Source organism: Plectropomus leopardus, chromosome 6 (assembly GCF_008729295.1).
Source record: "Plectropomus leopardus isolate mb chromosome 6, YSFRI_Pleo_2.0, whole genome shotgun sequence".
In the NCBI taxonomy this organism is placed as follows: domain Eukaryota; kingdom Metazoa; phylum Chordata; class Actinopteri; order Perciformes; family Serranidae; genus Plectropomus; species Plectropomus leopardus.
This window is the reverse complement of record NC_056468.1, coordinates 25,393,957-25,421,175: the sequence shown is the minus strand read 5'-3', so window position 1 is coordinate 25,421,175 and position 27,219 is coordinate 25,393,957. Positions and strand designations below refer to the sequence as shown.

Here is a 27,219-nt window from a genome sequence, read left to right as displayed (position 1 = left end):
CCAATTGCACTCCTCCTGCCTAAAAATAACCAATCCATTCAACAAAGGCAATGTCTTTGAGCCAAATTTACGGAGAGTAGGGAGGGTCATTCATTCACTTCATTCACAACTAATAAACATAGTTCCCACCCTCCATTCTCCCCCCAGGCTGCCCCTGTTAGTGAGCGGTTCAGTTTTGAGCCACAAACCCTGTTTAGCACTGTTAGCTCTGTTGACCCCTTTAGCACCATTACCAGTTGCAACATGGCCAGTCGTGCTAACATACTTAACAATGCTAAACAGGTTCTGCCACTCAAAATGAAGGGGGAGTCCTGAGGTTGGCCTTCATGTATCCATGGCAACGGCATCCAAAGCCAATGTTGGCTAATCAGTGAAAACTACAGTGTGGGCAGTGGACAATATGTTTCTATGTGAACGCAGCTACCCGGCTTTCTGTCAATAAAGCCAACAGAAAAACAAAAGGCAGGACATGTACATCACAAAATATTACATTTTCACCACTTCTAAATGGATAGGGCTTTGAAGTGTGGTGCTAAAGCTCACTGAGCCAATGAAGCCCTGGACTAAAAGGAAAAAGCCTTTTGTTTATCATATCATTTTGTGGTTTTTTTTGTTTTTTTCTTAAAATGTAACAGTTTAGTTACCCATCAGTGGTTGTTGGGTTATCAAAAAGCAAATCAAAATGACATTGAAAATGCATTTGACCTTACCAGCAAAAAGGGCAACGTTGGCGTGCTTCGCGTCATATGGGCAGCGTGCCATCCCACTGATCTCCTCTCCCAGAGCCTCCAGGGTGTCCATCTAGGGTCACAAACAAGGTGAAAGGTCAACAACGGGTCAAGACAATGTAGGGTTGTCAAACACAACAATGGTCTTAAAATACAACTAAGGCAGGAAGTGTTGGTTCGCAGTTGGAGGGAAAGATCTGGAAGAGGAAAATGAGAAATGAGCCCAAATGTCAAAACAATGACAATCTGACGGCACTGCTGAAAAAAATACTGCCATAAAGTGGAGAAATGTGGTGTGAGTCACAACAAAATAGTCACCAAAAAGCTGTGTTACCAGCCCAAGAGTGTGTCCATCTCACTCTGACCTGAACTAATATCCTGCGGATGCCACTCTGGTGTTGTTCTGAGAGCTGTCAAAGCAGCCCATCTGGGAGTATCTGAGAAACTGTCATGGAGGGAGATTACCAAAAACTGACATTTTCCACAGCGACATGTTCCACAGCATGGGTGGATGTGGTTTGCTTCCTCCTGCCATGCTTTATCCTTCAGCTTTACTGGTGTTAAAGAAGAGTTTTAACAACCCTCAAGATGGATCTTTAACTCATGTACTGCTGTGCTTTCCTCTGCCCTGATTTATAAAGTTTGTACTTTTGCTGTGAAGACAAAATAAATGGGCAGAGTAAAAATGGGTGAGCGCATGGCCTTGAGCAGGAAACGTGAGAATTTTCAGCTAAACCACAGTAGTTTTTAAATAGTATATCATACAGTAGTCATTATTTTATACTTTGTCTTGTGCTGAGAGCTTTTCCTTGGGCAAAACTGGTTCCCTGATATATTTCAGGAGAGATTCTGGTTTATTTCTGCAACTAGACAATGGAAAATATGTCTTTTCTTAGCACTGGGAGTGTAGTTTATCCAAAATTCTGCTAATTTTGTCATTCCGTCACTCAGCAGTCCCATTTCCATGAGCTATTTTGAGGTCTTGTTCATTGTTTAGGAAGCACCACTGGTGTAGTTTAGAGCTTAGTGGGATGATGTCTGTGACTTGGAATTTAGACATGATTTTCTCGCGCCCAGTTTTGTTACACTGCGACTGGCAGGGCATGGCGGATGATGGGATGTGGGTGAAAGGTCAGTATCATCCCACCATGGTATGGCTTGTCTTCCCCAGCACGCCTAAGGACACTCTCCTATCCCAGCTAAACACCAGCGATCCACACAAACACACACACACACACACACAAGAGAGGAGAGAAGAAAAGCCATGCTGCACTGGCCAGAGGCCGGGGTCAGGGAAGATTACTGAACACACTGTTTGCCTACGGAGTTCACAATACATAGTCATTTTTCTTCTCTATCTCTGTTTCTATCACTACTCTACTTCCTTACTTCCTCACTTTCTCCCTCGCTCTCTCTCGACAAAGAGGGGCATAGCTTGCCAAGGCTGCAAACTGCTTACGCCGCCCTTTCTGGTCTCTAAACAGGTCATTTTGTTTTCTATTCCTGTCTCGGCGGAAACGGTTATCATCTGCCCACTAAAAAGGTCACACACACTCCGGCGCAATGCTGGAAAAGCCTGCCAGAGAAATTGTTGAGGCTGATTTGGCAGGGAAAATTACAAGTGACCTTTTACAATAAACACAGAACCAGCAACAGCAGCAGTGCATTTCTCGATTTCTCATTCCTTCTGTTTCTTCAGAAATTATAGGAGGATAATGGAGACGCACTGGTTTGAAGATATATATTGTTATTAGACAGGGGAGACTGTAATTATAGATTAGGCTGAGTTAATCATAAGGGACGTGAATGGCTGAAGGTCGGGTGCGTCCACTGAATCGGAGTGTCTGGGCACACTGAGCGAAGGGGCAACTCAGTTAAGCTTGAAACGTCAGCAGCTTCTGTGTCAGCCACCTAACACAAGCAGTGCCTCCTCCTCTGACACATCACAAACACACACTCGCGTATCTCTCACGCCACGGCAACTGCCCCCACCCCTCCGTCTCCTCAGTTGATTTCACTGAGGCAGTGACCTCTGTCTACTGGGCCTGGCTGGCTGTCACTGATCTATTCCTGCCTTTTGAACAGAGGAAGACACTCCCAGCCCGGCTGCTGATACGCGTACCACTCCACTCTCCTGTCAGGTTGGCATGAGCGGAGGAACAACAGAGTGCTCACTTGCATGACTTGTCCAAAGCGATATCCAGTATTTTAAAAATGGGCAATAGCAATCCATAAAACTGCCACGAGGAACCACAACATTTTTCAACATTACCATAAAGAAATTTGATGTTTAAACAGCCTGATGGATTTTTTTTTACCTTGTTTACCAGGCAAACCTTATTATGCTGTCAACTCCACTAGCTGCAGAAAAAGAGAGAAGTGCTTCAGCTTTGTAAGAGCACAATTCAAAGTAATGGGAGAGGAACTGTAGCGCTGTCACACTTCGTCAGCACTGCCTTAACAACACTCTCTTGTGTTGGGATTTACTGTAACTTAGCAAATGTACAGTAACCTTGGCTCGGGGTGCAGTGTATCTATGAATTAATTACTTCAACAGCTCAACGGTGCTTTCCATAGGCTATATGCTAATTAATTAGACAAACACAATGTAGATCCAAAACATGCCCATCAGGAGTGTTATAATTGGTTCAGCATCGGCTTCAGCACTAGGGGTGAGGGACATGTTCGGCTTCTGTGTCTCTGTTGTTTGGATGAGGACGATTTTATGGGCTTTATTTATCATTGCTGAGGGATTTATGAAGTCTTAGTGAGGACAAACTTAGGGTAAACTGAGCCACTGTCCCACTTATTAACTGTTTGCTTGAATTTGTTCTTGTTTATTTCATGGAAAAGTGCAAATCGAGTTTTCTGTGACAACAGGGATTCTAAAACTAATAAGGAGCGTACCAGGTCAGGCTGTTCTTCTGCACCACAATTCATATATAACCCATGCAATAATGAGGCCGTCATACGTAAAAAGCCCACGTATTTGGGAATGCTGTAAAGCGGGTGACAGGACAAAAAAAGTAGTAGCTTAGGACTGTGGACAGGTCAAACAAACACAAGACTTTCCCACAGGAAACTGGTACTCAAAACTAAGTCAACTTTGAGTTTTTTTTAGGTAAGTCATCATTTTATGATGCCAAGTCCTGTAAACGATGTAGTTTTATGTTTAGTACGTAATGCAGCAACACCCAATTACAATTGTTTTCATGAACCTAACCAACATAACTTTACATTGTGTATGTAATGTGATCATGATTGATTTCCTTAATCTAATCTACAAAACCTTACTTTTCTAAACCTTACCTATGAAACATAACTTTCATAAAAATAACCTAAGCAACTTAACTTCTGTAAAGTTAACCTAAGTAACTTTGCTTTCCTAAAGCAGACTTACATAAATTTACTTTTAGTACATAATGTGAAAATGTCAAACATTGTTTGGTTTTTTTAGACCTACCACAGTTACTTCACTTTAAGTATGTAATGTGATGTTGCACAACCATGATAGTTTTTCTAAACCCAACCTAGGCAACTTAACTTTTGTAAAAATAACCTACCTACTGTGACTTTAAGTTATGTATGTAACATGACAATGGCAATATAGTTTCTTTTCCTAAATCAAACCTACGTAACTTAACATTGCTAAACCAAACCTATGTTGCTTTGCGCCAAGTACATAACAAGACAATGCCTAACCATGTTTTTTTTTTTCCTGAACCGAACTCATGTGACTTTACATTCATTATGCAAGTTCAAGTTAAGAATGTAATGTGACAATGTCATTTGTGAGGCAGTAATATTGTTATGAACTGTAGTATGTGCATTTTTACAAAATATCACACAAAACATTGTGTGAGGATACGTTGACCTGGTACATGAGTTTGTCCTCATTTTTAGTGTCAGAAAAGGCATCCACAGACAGATGAATCAAAATACAGAAGAAAACTAAAATCCTGCATGTTAATACATTTTCTGTTCAGTGTCCTGTAGTTTACAGCCGAGTTGAATCCCAGTATATTTCTTTTAATGCAATTTGTATTTCCACCTGCACAACCTTCTCCATCTATAAGGTCAAGTGCACGAGTTCACACCTGGGCCAGGAGTGCTTGTGTAAACCAAACAAGGACATATCTCCCTGGGAGATTAATAGTCATGGCCCATTTCTCTGCAACCTGTTTCTGAGCCCTGGGAGGATGAACCCGTTCCCTGACCACTTTTTACACGAGAGCACAAAACTGGAGTCTTTGCAGCTGTTGAAAGAAACGTGTTGTTTTAACCAACCTGATTTATTTGACCCTTCAACTCCAAAAATGATTGATCTTTTGGAAGAATAATGGTGAACAAATACTGCAATCTATGACAATAAATGGACCAATTACCTAATTACCTTTTACACTGTGTGCTATGTCTTTCTTTGTAATAAATGTTATGTAAATCCTTTTGAAAAGCTGTACTACAAAAAAGGCTTGTGGGTGTATTTTCACCCTGTTGATTACAATAAATCCCTCCGTGTGCATTAATCATATTTCAAATGCAAAGACTTGGCACAGATTCTATTTCCCAGTGCACCTCAGTCCACCAGTATCAAGTCGAGGACACATCACCTGGGACCCACTGCCTCCCAGCCTCCCCACTGATTCCCCCCGCTTCGCCCAGCAACAGGCGATGAAACTGACTCCAGTCATATATCAGCCCAGCTGGATGGGGTGTTTATTATTACAACACAGCAAGGGAGTGACAGAGGGAGAAAGCAACAGAGGGAAAGATGGCGAAGTGGTGGGAGCAATGGAGGGGGAGAGGAATTAAGGCTGGCAGGAGAGGGAGGATGAATAGAAGAAGGGAGTTGGGTGCTGTGTGGTGCCCAGGGAGAGGACTGTACCATAGCTGCCAAGGTGTCTGTCTTTGTTTTTTCTGAATGCATGCATGCGTGTGTAAGTGCTTGTGTTGACAGTTCCAACAAGGTGAGGGGCGGATAATGAGATGAAGCTAATGAAGAGAGAAAATTAGTGGGTTTGTAGAAAAAAAGTGAATCAGACAAAGGTAAAAATAAAGAGGTAACCAGGCAGGGAAGGTGTAAGAAAAGACAGCATAGGGTGTTGCTGGTTTGGGCAGGAGCCCTCCCTGCCCCCTCTGCCCCCCCACCACCCTCTTGCTGCCTCCCTCCACCTCGGCTCCCCCTCCATCCCTCCCGCTCGCCCTTGCAGCGTTGTTGATTAATGTGGGATGAGGCTGGCCCCGAAACAGAAGCTCTTTTCAGCGCTGTCACACTGGGGAGATGGAGAGGCAAACTGTGGCCAAGGTGGATTTTACCACAAACACACACACACAAACACACACTCACGTACACACACTTTTGACCAGGCAGAGTGGATGAGCCCAGCACACCATCAAAGGCCTGGTATCTGCCCGGAGAGTGTGCCAGCCTGCCTGCAGTACAGTGTGCCTGTGTGTGTCTGCTGATTTTGTAAAATGTGTGTGTTGTATGTTTGCCTGTTTGCACAGTTGTCAGTGTTTGCATGGGGGCATACACACTTGTGTTTATTCCCTACACATGTGCCCAGGCATTTGTATGCGCATTTGTATGTTTGTGTGAACTCATCGGAGGTTATTCTGACAGTACAAGAGTTTAAATGCCAACAAATTATATCTCCTTTGACAGCCTTTACATTTAATCTGATTTTTTGTAGCACATTGATTTGGTTATTTTCAAACTAAAATGGCTATTTTATTCAACTTAGATAATTACAATGTAGTCAGTGGATTTACTTTTGAAGTTAAGAAGCAGTTGCAAGCACATTTAACTGACTTATTTAAATATGCAAGCACTAATTGGGCTCAGCAAATATGAAATGTGGAAAAATGTTTAAAGAACACTTATATAAAACAGTTCTTTTGCATCACATTGCTTTCCGCAGATGTTGTGCTTTCACAAAGTTAAAAAATGTTCTCCTTAACAAACATTAGATTAACATCAACCACCATGTGCAGTGATTTATGTACAACATGCATTGACTTTTATGTTTGCATAGTGCGTGCACGGGTGTGTGCATCGCCATTTTATCAAGCTTCAATGTGTTTTACAACACCTCCCTTTAACTCCACCAGACTAGCTGCAGTATCAGTGCAGTAACAGCTAAAACACAAACCTTGAATCCATAACCGGAGGGGCTATAAAAGCTAACCACGCCTGATAAATGCAGAGACATAAATTCCACTTTCCCTGCAGGCGAAGTCAGTGAATTGAAGGATGTCCACTCTTGTGTGCTTAGCATGCTGAGCCACAAAGGCAACGGAGCGGAGGTGTCTTGTTTCTCTGGTAAACAGATCTAGTGAACCAAAGAAGGAGAGTTTTCCCCACAGGCCACCGAGATAACATCTCAGTGTGCCGTGACCATCGCATCACGTCCTCACAAACCAAACAATAACATCCTTCAGGACTGAGTCTTTCTGTTTGTCCTCCTGTCTGCCTGTATGATGATGTTTATATCTGATTCCTCTGGATGACAGCTCATAGTTACTCTACAATATCACCCCTCCTGATTCTTGAATGAAATGCAAATAATGTTGAAACCCAATTTCCAGGACTTTTGTTAGTTTTGAGTATATTTCAGGCATAGTTTGTGCCTTGAAGTTTGCTATAGAGCCATCATGCATACCAGTTTTTGGGTTTTAAAGCCTCAATGAGAAATATGTACAATTAATCCAAGTCGCGAGGAGGGTGGAGGGGGTAATTTGAGGTGCGGAGATCAGTCAATGCACCTAAAATAACATGTCAGTAACCACTTTGTTAGCATGCAGATCACGCACTGGCCATAATAGCTAGAAAAAAAAAAAATTTTGTAAAACAGCTGAGCTGTTACCGTTTTCAGGTGGTTTGCCAAGCTTATCTGTGACATACATTACCAGTTTTCTCTGACATACCTGGTACTGGACTTTTGGGGGTCTTCACAAATTTTGAAACTATTCCACATGCTTGACTAAACCTGACATATGGTCAAAGTGTCAATAACTGAACTGACGTTAGATGAGAGTAGGACTCCCAACTTTGTCCATTTTCCTGTCTGAGAATACAAAAATGCTGATGAATAAATAATAGTGTTGGATAACTATTTGAGATTTTTGGGTTAATTCATATATATATAGATATATATATATGCATTTGAATACTGATTTTGACATCGATTGCCATGGCAAAATCAAAGCCTCAAAGTGTCTGGTTCAACCCTTGTTTGCTACAATTTCAGTGATTACCAATTAAACTAAGCTATGTCTTTCCAGTGGCATGCTTTGTTGTTCCAAAATGAGATCATCCCAGCTGCTGCAGCTTGCAGGAGTATTTAAAACTGTCGCGTGAATGAGCTAAGATTTACTCAATGTACTGTAAAGGCATGCGGTTCACTTTTCACATTAAGGCATCAAAAACATCAGATTTATGTCACTAGGAGAGGAAAAAAATGGGACATTTTTAGCAGCAGTTTGAATACAGCCTGTCTGCTTTTTATGTTTATCTTTCTGTCTGCCTGTATGCCTTAAAATCCATTTTATTTGCTTGTTTTTCTTTTTATTTGTCCATCTGCCTCTCTGTGTTCAAGTCTTTACTTTTCCTCTCCATGTCTGTCTTGTCTTGACATCTCTATTTACGTCCATCAAGTCAATCTTGACGTCTACCTGCTCTCTTTCTTGACTCTTGACTGGTCATTACATCTTTGTAAGGTGGTTTTGCTTCTCCTGAAGGAATCTTGAAACTATTCCAGACATGCCCGCATGAACAGCGAGGCAGGTGTCTGTTTACAAGGGGGAGGTTGAATCGAATTTCAGGACAGCACCTTCAGTATGTGTGTGTGTATATGTATGCAAGAAGGTATGGTTGGGTTTCTCTGCTTCTAAATCGAGCGTGTCAAAGTACACCTGGAGATAAAGACATAGGAGGAGGACCTGCTGAATTGTGAAAGTCATCCACCTATGTCCAACGCTTCATAGCTCAACCATCCCCCCCTAAACTCCTGCATGGTTGGGGTCACATGTAAAAAATATGTCACTGAGTTTGTTACAGGGAATAAATAAAAGAGAGAGAGGCGCTTTAAGAGACCATATGAGCACAGTATATATCATGACTGCCTGTCATTGAGGTCAAAAAAGGGCAAAGAGCAGAAAAGAGCTGTTTTTATGAGTGTGAGTGTGTGAGTTTCTACCTTGTAGGTTCGACAGGAGGGGTTGAAAGCATTTGTTCCACAGACAAACAAGGTGTCATCATTTTGCTGCAGGAGGACTTTGATGAAATTGTGACACTCATCCTTCAGGGGAGCGCAGGGCAGGAGAGAAAGAAAGAAAGAGAGAAGAAAGGAGGTTCATGGTGACATTAGAGTCTTTTATAACACACACTTTTACACTGAAAGCCACATGTGGTTTTTAAAACAAGAGGCTCCTTCTTTTCTGTCTTTTGAAGTACAGCGTGGACTGTTTTACAGACAAGTGAGCTACATGTGTAACAAACAATCAGGTGTGGAGTCATTAAATTAAGCATTTCATCTCAGTACATTAGGACATATTCACAGTTAAAATGCACCTTTTAATAGCAATAATAAAACCATTATTACCTTTTCAGTTTTTAGAAGGTACAGAAATTCTTATGAAGATTCTCATGAATATAAATTGTGATATCAAATTGTTATGTAACCTGCAGTAAGTGTGTTATTGCACCTGTACGATTGCTATGTCTAGTAATGTGCATTTGTTCGTGTTAGGGAGAGAAAGCAACAGATAGACTGTGAGAAATTATATCTGTTACAGCTTGTGTGCGATGCATAATGTGTGATCAGCAAAGTGTTTTGTGATGAATTAGGTGACATTTGTTCTATAAATGAAGTTAAGGTGGAGGCACAGCGGTGGCAGGTTTGTGTGTGTTCTCTACCTTATGTTTCCCTTTCATTCTGCAAGTGTCCACATCCGCCTGTCTGGACTTCCATGTCATTTTCTGGAGAAAAAATAGTAAAGTAAAGGAGTGAATGACAGATGGAGAAAGAGAGAGTCAGAAAGTAAACAAGAAAAAAAAACAACAGAAGGCCTTATAGAGCTCAATAACTAATCTATAGTGTGATCAATAATCATCATCTGAGATTCTCCGTCATTGATTTCCCTAATGAGGCACCTGCTCTGAGGTGAACTTTATTCTAAGCGCTGATTGGAGATCAGTTTACCTCCTTGAACTTCTAATTCTCTGCCAGGGGAGGAGGAAATACGATACTGACCCCGGATCAGAACAGTGTGTGTGCAAGGACAGATCCTGCCTCAGAGCTGGGAGCTCATTTCTGTGGATTGATAAGCTGGCAATCCTTGTGCGCGCGCGTGCTCGTGCTCGCGTGCACACACGCACGCACACACACACACGCACACACGCACACACACACACACACACACCTCGCCTTGGCCTGTGGGTCAGCGCAAGCCAATACCTGCCAGTCAACTATAAACACACAAATGGCCTCTCTCGCGGTCACACACACTTATCAGTCACACTAACTTATATCCAGCAATGCACATAAACACACACATTCACCATTTTTGCCCCCCCTTTCTGTGGCCTGAGGGTCAGCGCTGAGCCGCTGCTTCAGCCCGCCAATGTTGTACAACATGTTTGGAGCTCGGCCACTGATTAAAGACCCTCAGTCATCAATCAATCTGCACGTCTCCCATCGGCCTTTCATCTGCAGCCTGCGCTCATTAAGACCCACTCGGCCGGCTTTGACATTGAAGTGGATGAGGTGGAGAGACGGCTGGTTGGTGCATACACGAGAATGGCCTTGTTTGAATTCTGTTTGCATGCATTATGTTAAGGGCAAACGATGCCAGCGAGGAGTGGTTGGAATGGAATGGAGAGTGGGTTATTACAGCTGAGGGCCGATGTAAATATGAGGCGAATTATCTGAAAATACACAATGGGATCTTCTTCCTGTTTGCATCCATCTTGTGTTTCTCGCCCGCCTGCAATCCATCTCATCTTACCCTCTTTTTTGTCCCTTCTTCCCTCACTTCCTCTACTGTCCTCTCAGCTTCCGTTACACACCCATCAGTCCTTCCACTGTCCCACTGATGAGCGTGGATGACGCAAGCGGTTTGCCTAGCTGATTGATTGGATAATCTTCTTAACGGGGTCAGCACGGCGAGCACGGCACCGGTGAGCGGGTGAGTAAGACTGCTGGCAGGCACACGTATACACCCACGTGCGCACACAAACACACCGTGGCACTCTGAGCCGGGTTATTAGGGTTACGTTGTCAATCACTGCACGCCAAGAACAACACGTCCTCAAAGAGACAGACGTCTCACTCACCTTACTGAAAAAGATCTCGTCACTGTTGGCAGTGTCTGTGTCCACCGTGTATATGTGATCCCTGTGAGCAGGTGAGGGAGGGCAAGGGGGAGGTTTGGAGAAAGGAGAGAGAGATGAGAAGATAAGAGTCAGACAGCAGCAGACAGTCAAAAAATTCAACAAACAATAAACCCATTTCTTTTCTTGCCTGTTTTCTCCCTGCGGGCAGCAAACAACGTCAGAAAATGGGGCTTTGTATAAACTTTGTTCAAACTTCAAAAAATGACAATAAACAAAAGGAGGCCAGAGCTATTTGCTCTGTCAGACAGAAACAGTCAACAAAGGTTTAGAGCGCTGTGGCGCAGGCCCGGGGACAAAAGCCTCTTTGTCCCAGAGAAAGGTCTTGGGGGGGGGGGGGCTTGGGGGGGGAGGGGAAGGTTGAGACGGGAGGTGCCAAGTCACTCAGAGCTGTTCAGGTCAATTAAGCCTAGTGTTTGAGCCACAGGAAATCTATACTAACACTCATTATGGCTCAGACAAGAAGACTTGTGTGTGCTGGCCTGGAAATATACAGACCTCTCCTGTATTACACAGTCCGACCATATAGGCCCCAGCAGGGCATATGGAAGACATAAAACCCACAAGGGTTAACTACATCTCAGACAGACGCACCGGCTGGTGGACCATGCTACACCTACTTACCGTGGAGAATTAGGGTGCAGACAGGGAGAGGGAAGTTGTTGGGGGGCAGGGGGAGAACTTGTGAGCAGGAGAGGCGCAAAGAAAAGGGGAGAGCCAAAGGTGACCGTGCCAAACGATGTAACTGCTTTAATTTGTTGGAGATTAGCTGTTGAACGTGTTTTTAATCAAAGTGTGTAACAGTGGCATCGTCAGACTCACAGCTTAATTACGTTCCAGCTCCCCAACCTGCGCTCAGCCAGTCAGCCTGCCTTGCTCTCTCATTAACTAAATCTAATAAAGTCTTTGGAGGAACAGGCATCTTGAAATGAATCCACTTATATCGCTTTCCTGGGGGCCACCGCCATCTCCTCCAGGATAAAACACAGTCTACTGTACATTATCAGCCATGACGCTTAAATTGAATAATTAATCTTTGAGAGCAGTTGAAATTAAGAAAACAGCACTGCTTTCTCTGTGGGAGAGACAGCACATTTCCGGTGAGGCCACGGGCGAAATCTCTGTGAAATTTTTGCAGTGTTTTCTGTCATTTCTTTCCACGTCTACACTGGGATTCAAATTTGTCAAAGTTATTGCACATCACACAACTCTTCTGCAGGGCACTGTGTTTAATTCATCCCAGTGTTTTCAGCAATCTTGCCTTCATCAGGTTGGTGTACAGTCCACTGATCAGTCATGTGATTTATAGATCACTACACATAGATACTACGTACATATTTGTTCTGTCATGATACTGGAATTTCTACCTATGATACAATGTCTTAAATAAAATCAGACACTCAGTAACTTACAGCAAAACAATGTAGATTAATAAAAAGTTCACTACAGTGAACTGTCCCTTTAATCCATAAATGGATAATAGGCTGATTATCAATTTTTAAATCCAAAACGCATAATTCTAAATTATTTTCTCATTTTTAGAAACATTTTCATGCATAATTTAGCCACAAAAGCAGAAAAAAAGGAAAGACGGAGGTCAACTTCAGGTCACTGCGATGCATGCCATGTCCTTCCTAGATTCAAGTTCACTTGCTCAACCAGATGCCAGATGCTGACTGTCACTGTGCAGTCTGCCGTGACTAAAAATACAGAGTTTTAGGCTTAAACCTCAAACTGTGCTGCAAAATGTTTTTCATTAAGACTCTCTGGTCGCACTACCATTTCACTACTCTGGCTAATTGATCTGGATTGGATTTCCAGGGTTCCTGAACGGCCCTTCTGTGTGTCAGTGTTTCTTTCACCTTGCTGCCAGGGTAAGAGGATACATATCATGTGGCTACAGTAAATCTGATTACTAAAATGGCAACTGTAATTCATCAAAGATGAAAAACAAAAAAGATCCATGGCACATTTAAGAGGAAAGACGGAGAAGAAGAAACATCTAAGTGTAAAAGAAAGATGATGGGTGATAACAGTGATGGATAGTAATTGTTCTGCTCCTAAAGTTCACCGACTTGTTAATTGAACTTCATTTATATCGTTATATTAACATTCAAACTTTATATTAAAAAGACAAAACTAAATCAAAAGCTATTAAATCAGTGGATTACTTGGCGGATTTAGTGTAATCCCGTGGGTTATTTTACTGCCTGCAATTTTAAAACAGCTCATGACTAATCTGCAATTGACTGCTCCATAATTTTCAACAGTAACCTTCCCAGCTATGCTGCCTGTCTTGTGCCTCTCTTGTCCTGGTGCTGACAGCGTCCTCGAGGGGCAGAGGCCATCCAGCCGCAGGGTTTTTGGTTCCAGCTGAGATTAGAGGGAGCCAAGCGATGAGGCGTCCCTCAAACATCCTGGCTGAAGATGGAGAAGGACAATGGAGCGGCTGTGTCTGTGTCAACACCAGCTCTCTAAACACACACATGTGCAAGGAGACCCCCCCCCTCCCCCCTCCTCCTTTTACTCAGACATGCTGACACACACACACACAAGCACCCTTTCCCTTATTCACCACTGCACCTGAACTCATATTACCACATATTCACTGCCCTCTGGTGTGTGAGTCACATCTATCTAACTTCATGGTGAGAAAAAAAGAGGACAGAGAGCAAAGGCAGGGTCTTTCAGCGACCACACTGGTGGTATTGTATGTTGTAGGCCATTAACTACGAATGGAACATAGTTAAAATTATTGCAGACCATTTTCCAAAGCAAACCTGAAGTTTTAAAGTTGACTTCCTACCTTCCAGGCAGTCAGTGGTTTCCTTTTATTTAATAACCTTTGAAAATCAACTTGAAACCTGCTTGAAATACATGATCCATCACATCCAACACTTCACTGCCTTTATTTCCCAGCAAAGTTATGAGGTATGATCTGACATCCTTTACCAAAAAGCTTTGCATTCACACGCTATCATTGTCATTATTGGAGTTATTAGATGATGAAACTGCGGCTGCAACTAATAACTTTATTTAATCTTTATTGTCTTGACTAACTGAATAATCCTTTAATTATAGCAGAAAGAAACAAAGATACTCAATCTACGGTTAGAGAAAACAGAGCAGCAGATTCTCGCTTTGGAAGTGTTGCAACAAGAGAATATTTGGCATGTTTGCTTGCAACCTGAAATGATTAATCAGTTGTTAAAATAGTTATGGATTCATTTTCTGCCAGTCAAATCAACACAATCTCACTCCCATCTCAGATGCACGCCAAACTATGACTCTTTGGTACCCCTCTACTGCCCGTTCAGGGACTATGTGTCAATTAACACTCAATACATGCATTGTGTCCTTCCAAAATAAAATTCCATTTTCATAATAAATGTACAGCTTCTGCTTGTTAAATGCACACTGTTTCTTTTTTAAATAAACTAATACGCTGGGGAATCCCTTTTTTACGTTTAGGCAACAAAAACGTGGTTAGGTTAAGGAAAAACATCATTAACGCCACGAAACACGAGGTGACATGAGTGAAATACATCACATGACATATGTTCCAAGCATAGCAGGCTACATACATTAGATAACTCAATGACTTTTGGTTTCACATAGGACACAAACTGGGGTCCCCCAGGTGAAAGTCATCTATTTAGTTTTTTTAAGATATCGTGTCACATGTAAAAGCAGCATTTCAGAGGGCTGTTGGTCAAATTATGATCAGTTCAGCATGAGAGAGAGAAAATAAAATAGTGTCTTGTTTTGAGTCTTAAAAACCTGAATAACACAGGCATCCTACTGACCAAGCAGCCAAAAGGCGAGGTCAGATTTCAAGGCAGATCTTAGCCACTGAGAACAGTTCAGACTAAACAACTGGCCTGAGGAAAAGCTGTCATCCTTTTGGGGCAAAACTATGGCAAAGAGTAATGACACGACCTAATTCTATTATGTAGCAGCCTGTTTCCATTTGCCCTGAGCAGTTCAGTGTGAATATAAAAATAAGGTTCTATTGTTTATTGTTTCCTAGAGGAGAATCCATTTACATCACCAATGTGCACATTTAAATTTCGCTTGTAAAATGATTTATGAGGATGAAAAATGGTGTATGAGAGTTCCATTTAATTTTGCATAGTACGGGGACTATCCCAAGCATTTTAGATCAGGTGAATTCCTTTGAATAAATTGTGTTATAACTCATGAAGTGCTGAACAAGATGAGCTGGGAATCTTTATACTATGCAGTATATACGTGAGTTAAAGAATAGTTGTAAATGCCAGTTCATGTATACATTTCCCCTTCACTATGAGTATAACTCCCTCTAACTACTGCCTGAGTTACCATCACAGTTGAATTACTGTGTGAATGCAAAAAGCCACAGTGCAATTTTTTTTTTAATTTTTATTAATTTACCATTTTAATATGACTACAGCTCAACAAAGTTAAATAAGGGAAAGGCCACAGATGCGCTCTGCAAATAAAGCACAATAATTAAAATACTTTTTTGGCATCATGGCTACGAGTGTGCGATTATTTTCATTCACACCTCTATTTTCAGTGTGGTCAGCACCTCTTTAACAATAGATTATGTTCCTCCTTTCTTTCAACCTGTGAATTTTGAACCACTCACACCATATGTGTAAAACTAGATCCAACAAAATTATCAGAAATGATCAGGAATCTTATTTGTGTAGTTTTGAACCCATTCAAACTACACCAGAATTCATCTATAAAAGGATTTTATAAGTGTGACACTGTGCCCATCTCTGTGAGCAGTGGGCTACGACTTCAATCCCATTTTTATTAGCCTGTATTTGTTCATTCATTCATTTGTATTTTGGCAAGTTAACACTAAAAAAGTATGCCAAAGTAGCTGTAACTGTAATTTGAGATCATCTGTTACCAGCTGGCTGCCATATTGTTTACTCTACAAACAGACAAGCTTTCATTGCGTCATCTACCAGCAAGAGTGTTTATTGGTGCAGTGTAGTACATTCTGGTAGGTTTTCTGCCACAGTCCTTTTTCTCTGTTTTCTCTGGTCATGTCGCAACAATTTCAAAGCTGCATAGACAGCCTGTTTTTTTTAAAAAGACCATCTTTCCAGCGGTGAAATACTTCTTTAAGGATGTAATGATTCTCAGGCATGTTCCTGAGTTATAAGGAGCATCTTCTTCAATGACTTTAAGCAGATTTATGGACGTTAATTTGGAAGGGACATCAGATTTTCCTCTGTGCACCCTCCCTACAACTCTCCAGCATTCCCTTGGGGAGCCTCACAGTTTGAAAACCTCTGATCTATGCCAACCACTGGACTGGACCCAAATCTAATTGGTTCAAATCATTCTCAGACTCAAATTTACAGTAAGAATTTGTCTGGTGTGACCAGGCCTTTACTTGGACACTGTTCACTTCATTTACTGAAATTCACTAGAAGATGTTTTGCTGCTCGTCATTATTCTCCTTCCCATCATCTCTCAACCGTAAACTATGAATCAAACATGCTCTGAGGATGGCACGGCACTTTTATACAAAACATAAGGGTGTACTGTTTTGTGTCTGCTACAAAAAAATCGAAACACTATGAGATTCTAAAAAAACAAACAAACAAACAAAAATAATTAAATGAAAGCCTTTGACAGCCAGTGAGTGCAGAACATTGGTTGACAATGTGAATCACTTGGCGTTGGCCCCACATTTCCCGAAATTCTGCGACAAAAATGTGTGAGTAGGGTGGAAGGTATGCAAATATCCTGTTAGACACAAATATGGAGTGACTGTAAAAGGATGGGTACAGACAGAGAGAAAGGGCTGAATGATCAAGGCAAGACAGCAGACCAACTGAGTGCGGGCAAGTGTGTGAGATTGAGTGACATGGAGGGTCTTTGGCGGACATGTAGCCATGCATAGCCAAGAGAACACAGGGGCTTTGTGTGGAAGAATGTCGTTCTCATAACAGCGCATTTCTTCTAGGGTGACGACGGGCCAGCTCAGTCCATCTGCTGGTCCTTTGTCAAACTATCTTGCACTCTTTTAGCAGAAAGGAGAGGAACTCGATTAGCATGCACCCGGCACCTTTTGCCACCACCCCTCTTTCCACAAACTAAATGCCTGCACGTCCACCCTCCTCTCCACCTCCCACCCCTTTTCTCTCTCATCACCCATATTCCTCTCTCTTCATAACTGGATCATGGGAGGTAGAGGAGGGTCCATTGTACATTGTTTTGGCTTTCCCTGGTTCAAATCCTCTTCACAAAGTGTATGGGAGGGAACTGAGGAAGCCAGCAGGCACCTTTGAGCTGTGAAGGGAGTTGTTGAGGTTGTGAATGGGCTGAGGGCACCGAGAGGCCCTCGGTGATGTGGTGGCATGAAATACAACAAGCCAGAGTTCACTCACCCCCACGCCGAAGCAGGTTGTTCTTTTTGAAGGCTGAAGTTCTCATTACGTTTTTTTACATTCTCTCCACATCTCCTTTTGTGTGTGTGTGTGTGTGTGTGTGTGTGTGTGTGTGTGTGTGTGTGTGTGAGTGTGTATTTGTATTTGTGTTTTAGTGTAGCTGGGTCAGTGGGGTGAGGGGCATGCACACTTAGCACAGTTGGGCATACCAACCGTGTAAAAAGGTGGCTTATTTTACATTTATTGATTGAAATGTATCCATTAGTCTTAAAATATTATTCACATCTCTTCTTTGGGGTGGGGTGCTAAAGAGCCCAGTAAGTAAGGGAATGAGTAATTTATGCTCTCAATATATAATATGTGCTTTTAAAGACCCCCCTGAAATTAAATTTAAACATGTCTATACAGTGTTTTTTTGTTGTTTTTTTTAAACACTACAAGGCACCATGAGCGAAATATTGCAATGGCTGAGCATTTCCCTCTTGAAACTGCAGTGTACCAATGACGTCAGCTGGGCTGGCGGCTAGCAGTTATCTGTGCTAACAATACAAACAGCACTAACAATGGCAACACTGCTAACAGAGCTAATGCTGTTAACCTAGCAATGAATGTTGTCGTGGACACTACACTGCCACAACAACACCGTGGGCCGGGATGGCAGTAACTGCCATAAAAGCACAGTGCAGAACGGCGGCGATTAACTATCCTGTGCAACATACTCACACAAACTCTACCACAACAACAAACAATGACGCTCTGATGCACACAAACAGAGGTAGCGTGAATAAGTTATCTGCTCAGGACACCATAACACCACTATATCTTTACACAGCAAATAGTGGTTTGCTACTATATCAATGTCCTGAAAGTCGCATACAGAAACTTTAAGATGTTTTTCATGGAAAAAGTTCTAAATAGGGTCCATGTAATTTTGATGAACAGAGATTAATTTTTAAGAGTATAATCAATGCCCGAAGAGAGTTTAAATAACTTAATTTGTGATAATGAATTAATTATGTGCACCACAACTAACTGAACAAGCCCTTAAGCAATACTAACATTTTCCATTTCATGGTAAAGGGATGTAATAGATTAGACCACAATGTTTAATGCACAATATCCTCAGTATATATACATTTTGATATTTAGATGAGATTGTCCATTGCTTGACAGCTTTTACTGTTTTAGGTCCTGATAGCAGCCAAACTACAGCATCACAGCCTGATGAAAGCAAGTCTCAAGTATATGAGGGAAAAAAATCAATAACCTATCAATGTTTATGTATAAGAAGAAGAAGAAGTATTTGTATCGGAATCTCGATATCAAAACACATCATCTAGCCTGCCACAAACACTCTGAGTGCTCCTCTCTAACTAACCGGAGCCACAACAACTTGTAACTTCCTGCTGTTACAACAACTTCACACTAATTCAAGAGCCTGAATATAATAAGAACATTTCTCTGGATGAATTGCTAAAAATGTCAAAACCTTCAGAGAAAGACGGTATTTTACATATTTTCAGAGTTAGGTTTTGAATGGAAACTTGTTCCAACTTTTAATTCAGGTGATTACAACTACTGGAGCTGCAAGCTTTGTTTCAGAGTGTGGACGTGGCTGGATGTCGCTGGTGCTGCGAGGAGAGGGAGAGGAGGCAACCGTGTAATCCCAGTCATTAGTGGGTTTTAACAGGATTTGGTGCAGCTACAATAATGGAGACTCTAGTGGCCTCCACTGCGAGACCCAAAGAGACCCGACAGGGAAGAACTGTGGCCACAGCAGCTCGACTGTTCCAGAGGACTCAACTGAGAGAAGAAGGTAATCTGGATATTTGAGTGTGTGTTTCTCCGTGCGATGTTTGTGTCTCTGTGTGAGCACTAACGGCAACCACAAATTTTGTTCCTCTCTCTCTCTTTCTCTCTCTTTCTCTCTCTCCCACACACATACATACACATTCTCTCTCTGGTTCCCATGCTTCCCAGCCTCATAGAGGGGTGTAAACAGAGTGTGGTTGGTGTTACCATGGTGAAGACCGACTGAGGGCCGGGAATGGCGACTATGCCCTGCATGTGGAGAGACCTGGGGCATGCTCACTAGCCAGGCTATACAGTAACACATTCACACACACATGCATAATTATGTAGGAGTGTCCGTCTCCTTTTCTGCTTGTCTCATTCTCTTCATGTCCTCTTAAATGGAATTTCTAGTTTTATACAACCTGGGTTTTTTTATTTGTAACAATAACATTAGGCTGCTGAGATCCTGGAACGTGGTGACATTGTGTGAGAAAAAGTCAAACAAGAAGAGAAACACGTGCAGTGAGATTATAACATTTGGCTCTTACAATGTTTTAGCTATTATAAGAATGACTTTTTAATATTTCCTTCCTCGTTTACATTTTTTTGGAGTGCCTGGATTTCCTTCCTGTGTATCTACTGGTCCCCATTTTCCATGAGCACCCAACCTTATGTTTTGATGTATGATTGACTATACAGAGCAACCACTATTTCTCTTTTTCCTCACCTAGATAATGATGGTTTAAACAAAATAAAAACACTATGTAAGCCAAATGTATTTAGAGAAGAAAGATTACCAAATCTTTCTATTGTAAACATCTGAGTGCACCCAATTATCTTAATTATTGATTATCATAATATGGTGAAACAACTGTCTTGTTAACAACTCATCTGATTGGCTGAATACTTGACTCTTTTATGCAGCCGTGTCCCCAGTAGGGGTGCATGATTATTTCTGCTGTCTATTAATCTGTTGGTTATTTCTTTGATAATTCATAACTTGTATGGTCAATAAAATGTTACTGTAACTGTTGATCAATGTTTCCAGCCCAAGATGACATCCTTAAATGTCTTGTTTTGTAAACCATCTCAAAGACATTCAGTTTACAATCATAGAGGACACCAGAAAATATTCACATTTAAGAAGCTGGAATCACAGAATTTTGATTTTCATAAAAAAATACTTACACTCATTAATGGATTATCAAATCAGCCACAGGAAACACAGAAATGATTTTGTTGTTTGGTGGTCATGAACAGCGGTCTACATCTTAGGTGTCTCGCCTCAGTGTCACACCGTCTACCATACCCTCCACTTCCTACGACAAGGTCAGGTCGTATACTGTCTCACTTCAGAAATGTCAATATGATACATATGAAACATGCAAATGTAACATATCCGTGGTTTGCAGAAATCTACAAAGTCAACATTTTCCTCTGGTGACAGGGCTGCGCACACACAGTGAAGAGGGACATGACATGACTAGCTATGTCTCAGCTGAAGACACACCTTCACGCCCATATTCATCACACTCAAACACACAGATATTTTCCAGAGATCAGAATGATAAATCTCCCGTTGCACTGTGATGAATTCCCTCTGAATGCTGTATATAGTGTATCCTGACCATGAAATATGGATTGCTGGGATAGGAATGCTCCTGCGTCGATCTCTCACTGCATCAAGAACAGTTTATTGCTTTTACTGAACGTGACTCTGCTGCTAAACACCTAAAACACGCATGACAGCAGACACACATAAAGCACTGAGCTTATACATGAAGAAGTTTTTTATGTTTATTACCCATACTTTAACACACATCATGTCTCATTTTATCATGGGTAATGTACAGCTGATTACTGCCATAAAATTGCATGAAACAGCAGCTGCACATAAGCCCACTTGGTAACAAGGTTGAACCTCATGTTCATCAGCGACTTCACAAACACTCTATGATTCATAACTATTTTCTCTGTGTGCGACTGCATCTGTGATATAAAGAAGTTGTTATGAATTGCTCTTTTTCAGAGCCGACATTTGATAATTTAAAAAAAAAAGTGAAAGAAATCAACACTGGGCTGAGCAGTCCGATGCCTGTCTTGTTAAAACTGAACAAACAAAAGGCTTTTTGATCGCCTGCATATGAAAAGACAGCTGTCTGACATCTTATCAGGCTGTTCTGTCCCTCTGGATAACGCACCTGATGGAAAGTGAGTCATGGAATAAGAATCAGAATATTGAGGAACTAAACTATTCATGTACTGAATTCATAATCAGCGCTCAATATATATGAATCTAAGAGAACTAATGATATTTTACACATATTGGAAAAGCCACGACCTCATCAGTGGAGGCCATTTTCCTCTATAACTGCCCGCGTATAATAGCTGAACACAGGACTGCAAAAAGAGTGCCTGATTTCACCAAATCAATACATTTCATTCAAGGCTCAAACCCATGGATGAATTATCAATCACTGCATCTGTTGCTGAGTTCCTCCCGTTGCCAAAGACTTGCCTCTTTCCCTCTATGGATTAAGCCACTTTTGTCTATTTACAATTTCATCAGTTGCTGTGTTTGTATGCATCTCACAGCCTAAAAATCTTGTGATTTTATTGCCAGCGCCAAAACAGGAGCCAAAGGGATTTAATACACTGAGCAGCCATTCAAAAAACAGCCTGAAACAGTGTTGAGCTTTGGACTGCGTTCACAGTGGCCATCTGCAAGCTGCTGCGCACCAAGAACTGAGGCTCACTGGTCTAGAGGCATGATGGCAAAGCTGTGTGATGCTGGCCCCAGAATAAACAAGTCATTTGACTGGACAACCATCATAAAAGCAACTATTGATGTTGCCTAGTTTTTTTTTCTTCTGCAGCATTGTTCGTTGTTTCGTAGCTCTGGACTTGCTGGGTTGACTGTTGGCACGCTTTCACATTGATTTCTGAAGTGGTGATTGTCTCCGCTGTTTGCCTTAAACTGTTTGTCATTCAACTTTTACATGTCTTCATCGATATCCTGCTAGCCACGATGGATCTCGCTGTCATTTTGTGCGTCCATGTTATTGACTCGGACATTCTTCTCTGTGTCAGGATCAATGGCGGTCGTCCGGCTCGGTCTAATCTAAGGCAGCCATTCCAGTTATTCAGGGGTCACATACCTCGGGCCATGTGTCCACATTCCTGTCTGCTTTAAGCAAGTATGCAAGTGTGGCACCAACGCACCAGGTGACCTCGCACATGCACACACTAACACACTGGAGGCACAATCACAGGCTGTCGTACCCAACTGGCACATCGACACATGTTTGCCATCTAAAAGTGCCTCCATATGCTAACATACAGCCGCATGTCACACTCAAGAAATCACTTTTAAATCCATGCAACAACTGGTCGGCATAAACTGGCCAACACACGCACACTCTCACAAACACACCCCTGCAATAAACCCTCTGTCTCATTTCTTTCCTCTACCCCTCAGGCCCCTGACACCCCATGTGGAGCAGGTGGGCGACAGGCAGACCAAAGTCTCCGGCGCCCCACCACACACACACACAGACACACACACAAACACAGGCTCTCTCTTTCGCTTCGTTTCCTTTTCCACTCTCCACACACCTCCTCTTAATGACCACAGATATGTTAAAAAGCTCTGCCACTTAAAGCAGCAGCCTCCCTCAGCCACTTAATTTGACATGCTTGGGAGAAAAACAAAGAAAGACCCCCATTGTGGCTTTTAACAGTATCCAATCAAGCCTGCCACTCAATTAGCCATGGACGGCACCGAACAAACAGAAAAGGATCCATTTTAGTAAGGCTGTTTCAATGCTGCTGTAATATTATACTGCACATTCTTTGAAGGGAAATCCGCCTGTTTGATGCTTTGGATGTGGACCTGACTGTTTTTACAGTTCCCTCGCTTTGCCTTGAGGTGAAACAACATGAACATTTCTAAAATAATTAAGACAGGAGAGAAGACAAAATCAATATCGGTTTTCTCCATGTCTCCAGATGGTGGAATTGAGCTATATTATCTCTGAAAGATGAGTCACAGAAAATTAAAGGCATGCAGGTGAAAAACACATTGACGGATAGACATGAAGCAATAAAGGCAGGTGACAGTCGAAGGGGAAAAGCAGCCAGACATAGAATCAGAGTTTTTTAGAATCGATTTTGCGAGGGCAACCGGGCTGCCAACAAATAGACTCAAAACTTCTGTATTGGTCCTGTATCACTGTTTATCGACAACACAGCATTAAGGCTGTCTAAATTGCATTTAGATCTTACATGTGGATTATGTCAAGCAGTCTTTTCTTTGATATTAGTATTTAACTCATCTATATAAGTGCATGTGTGCAGGCGTCTGCCTGGGTGTTTAGCAAAAACAGGCCTCAAGTCTTCAGGGACATCGTACGAGGTAAAGGGGGTTTTGGCAGACTGCGAGTAATGGAAGAAAAAGTCCAGACTGCAAAGTGTTTAAAGTCTCAGCATTTTGCTCCGAATTAGTCCCCCCTGATCCAAAAACTCTGAAAGAAAACAGCACAGCAGGGCTCCAAAGTTCAGTTCGATAACCCAACTTCTGTGAATCTTGCTGCCCTCAGCTATCATCACGTTAAAACAGGATCACAAAGCTCAACTGGCAACAACTGATGAAAATCATTCAGAGCTAAAACTTCAATCAGCAAGTGTAATATGAAATGAGACGATGACAGATTCAATAATCCTGCTAGAACTCAGTTAAATTCATCCCAATCTACAGTGGCCCACACTTTTATTTCACAAAGAAATATAGTAAAACTTGCAATTTGGAGTGTCTTCTTGAATTTACATCTGTCTTTCAGTGTCTGCCTGAAATAGTAACAGTATTTAAGTATTGTCTTGGTGTGGAGAACAGAGCAAGAATTGGTTGATGGTTGTATGCCTTCACAATCCAATTAAGTTGCTGTTTACATTCATGTCTGTCCAAACTCATGCAGCCATGACAGTAGAAAATGCTCTGATAAACATGGACGCTGCTGCAAAGAAGCTACAAATTCTAAAACATGGATGCTTCACACACATCTTCAACACGACAGCACAGAGGATCTATGCAATCAACACAGTTTCAAGGTGGACACCCAAGATTAGTGTAACCAGTTCAGTATATCGCTCCTTCTGTTCCTGAGGTTTGACATTGAGTATTGGCCAGACAAGTGTTTTCATTATGATGTCACAGTGAAGTTGACCTTTGACCTTTTGAATACAACATGTCATCACTTAATCAATTTATCTTATTAGACGTGATATATGAGGTCACAGTGACCTTTGACCACCAAAATGTTATCAGTTCATCCTTGAGTCCACATGGAAATTTTAAAGGTCAAGGTCACTGTGACCTTGACCTTTGACCTTCGACCACTGAAATTAGGTAAGTTAAACCATTTATCAAACTGGATGTTTGTGCCAAATTTGAAGAAACTCCCTCAAGACATTATTGAGATATTGTGTTTAAAATAAGGAGACTGATGGACCGCCCAAAAAAAATCATGCCTTCACCCATATCAATGCAGAGGCATAAAAATCTAAACAATTAGCTCTTATCACCCACCTGGCGGCGATGTACAACGTCCTGTTCATGATCATGATGAGCTGGATGTCCAGTTTGTGCCGCTGCGTGTTGTTCCTGCCAGGTTTGTGGCCTACAAACGCTGGGTACTGCTTTGTGTCTGCAAGGAGAGGACAAAAATGAATTCTTGCATGTGTTGCATTTATAACTGCAGTAATTGCAGTAATAACAACATTTAGTGTGTCTTGTGGGTTTTAGGTCAAATGTCAACCCATGTGTCTCAGCTGGATGAGAAAAACGCCACCACAGTTGTTGGCTGAGCTCCTCTTGCGACCGTAATTGTAGGCTAAAACTGTTCTGCGCCGTACCATGCAATCGTTCTATTGTTGGTGGCTTTGGATGAAAGCGTTTGGTTTGAACAGACGCTCTGATAGAGTAGCAGGTCTATGTGAGCTGGCTCTGGCTCAGCTCTCCTGGCCAGCAGTGTTGGGTACAGCGTCAGGCCCAGAGAGAGTAGAACGAGGCAGGACAGAAGGAGAAACAGAGAGAAACAGAGGAAACAATGACCGTATCTTTGTAGCCTGCAACAGCGTTTACGCTATCACACACAGCATTAGAAGCCCAACAGAAAAATAGCGGATTATCCTTTGATGTGGGGTGGGCTCCGTTTCAAATGCTGCTTTAAGTCCTTCATTTTAGTGTGTGTAGAGGGCCTATCCTTGGGCGCCAAATTACACTCTATGCCACCAAAATGCATTCAGCTGTGGGGGGAAGGGGGGTTTGTAGAGGAAGCAAGGGTTGAGAGGGGTGTGGAGAAGCAAAAGGATAGAACAAGTAAGAGAGATACTGAAGAGGGGAAAGACAAAGAGGAGAGCGAAAAGAGCGCAAGGGGAGAGCGAGAGAGGACTTGTAATGAGAGGAGGGACAAGAAGAGAAAGAATGAAAGCAGGAAAGGAAGAAAGAAAAATGGAAAGGGAGAAAGAAAGCAAGACAGCAAGAAAAAAAAGAAGGCGGGAAAGGAAGAAAAAAAAGAAAGACGATATACTTACAGTTGCCGTGTGAGATGCTAATAGGCTCGCTGTCTTCGGGGAAGCCTGCCCCGGCTATTTGCAGTAGCGTGAAGTAGAGTAACAAGGCCTCTGACCTCATGGTCGCACCAACACTGCTGCTGCTGCTGCTGGTCCTCTGCTACAGATTTACCTCAGCCTGTTCAAAGAGACAGAAGTGGGAGACGAGAAGGAGATGGAGAGGGATGAAGAGAAAGAGATGGAGGAAAGCATGAGGGGGGAAAAGACAGGAAGAAAAAAAAACAAAGTTCGTCAAACAAATGTGTTTTCACCTGACTGCCTTCTCAATTACTTTCCCTCCGCGGTTTTTGCATTCTTTGTGTGAAACAAAGAAACACAGAAGCCGGGAGGAGGGGGGAGAGTGCGAGGACAGGCTGAAAAAGAAAGGAGTTAGCCAAATAAATTCAAGTCCACCTGAATTAGCTGTTTGTGCATTTTGCACGGCTCGTTGCAATCTGTCAGAGATATATTTATATATGCATTTTCGATGACTCAAGTGAGCCGCATTGCAAGCGAAACAGAATTAATTGGATTATGTTGGTAATATGCGTCATAGATCGATGTCAGGCAGAGAAGATCTCTGTGCTTCTCTCTCTCTGTATGTGACAGGGTCTTAGTGAAGTGGGAGAGCTCTTGTTGAGATTAGCCTGCTGTAAAGCATCAGCAGTACCTGGAGATGGAGCGGGATGGTGTGGCAAGTACCTAATTTCCCACTTGTCAGTCTCCTACAAGGGCAGCAATCCCACATCTTCACTCCTACAGGCTGATGACTACCGCAGGCTGATATGGTGCATCAGTTTGGCTATTAAACTCACCAATTTACTACAGCGTTGATTTAAGAACCACCTGCAGGCTTTTCTCTTTCTTTAATTTTTATTTATTTATTTTTTTAATCTCATTTCTTATTGCACTCAGTCTTTACCTTAAGGGTTCAGTGAGTGGGATTTAGGGGGGCATACGTATATATGATCTCTACTAAGGGCAAAGATTCCGTGTCAACTTTTGGGAGGACACAGATGAAACGCCAGATTTTCCTGCATTCTGGTGAATTTTTATGCACCAATTCATGTCTTTCTGCTTCAAGTCATGGTGTAAATGTCTTTACAGGTCCAGTGTGTGTGATTTAGGGGGTTATACTGGCTGAGATTGAATATAATAACAATGTTTTCTTTAGTATATAATCACCTGGAAATAAGAATCATTGTGTTTTTGTTACCTTAGAATGAGCCATATGTATCTACAAAGCAGGTCCTAGTCTTTGGAGATCACCATGTTGCATTGCCATGGCCCTATGTAGAAC

The 27,219-nt window shown here is 42.1% G+C and overlaps 1 protein-coding gene across 2 annotated transcripts in view; it reads right to left on the bottom strand.

The window, feature by feature from the left end:
* Positions 1–27,219, bottom strand: part of sema6a (sema domain, transmembrane domain (TM), and cytoplasmic domain, (semaphorin) 6A) — a 134,883-nt gene that overhangs the window by 51,094 nt on the left and 56,570 nt on the right. For both annotated transcript variants that reach the window (XM_042487873.1, XM_042487874.1), the window contains exons 2-7: positions 25,902–26,058; positions 24,895–25,012; positions 11,065–11,125; positions 9,646–9,708; positions 8,927–9,028; positions 711–801 (exon numbers count right to left, since the gene is read on the bottom strand). In XM_042487873.1, the coding sequence (XP_042343807.1) occupies positions 711–801; positions 8,927–9,028; positions 9,646–9,708; positions 11,065–11,125; positions 24,895–25,012; positions 25,902–26,001 (535 nt within the window). In that variant the 5' untranslated portion in view covers positions 26,002–26,058. The remainder of the gene's footprint in view (positions 1–710; positions 802–8,926; positions 9,029–9,645; positions 9,709–11,064; positions 11,126–24,894; positions 25,013–25,901; positions 26,059–27,219) is intronic.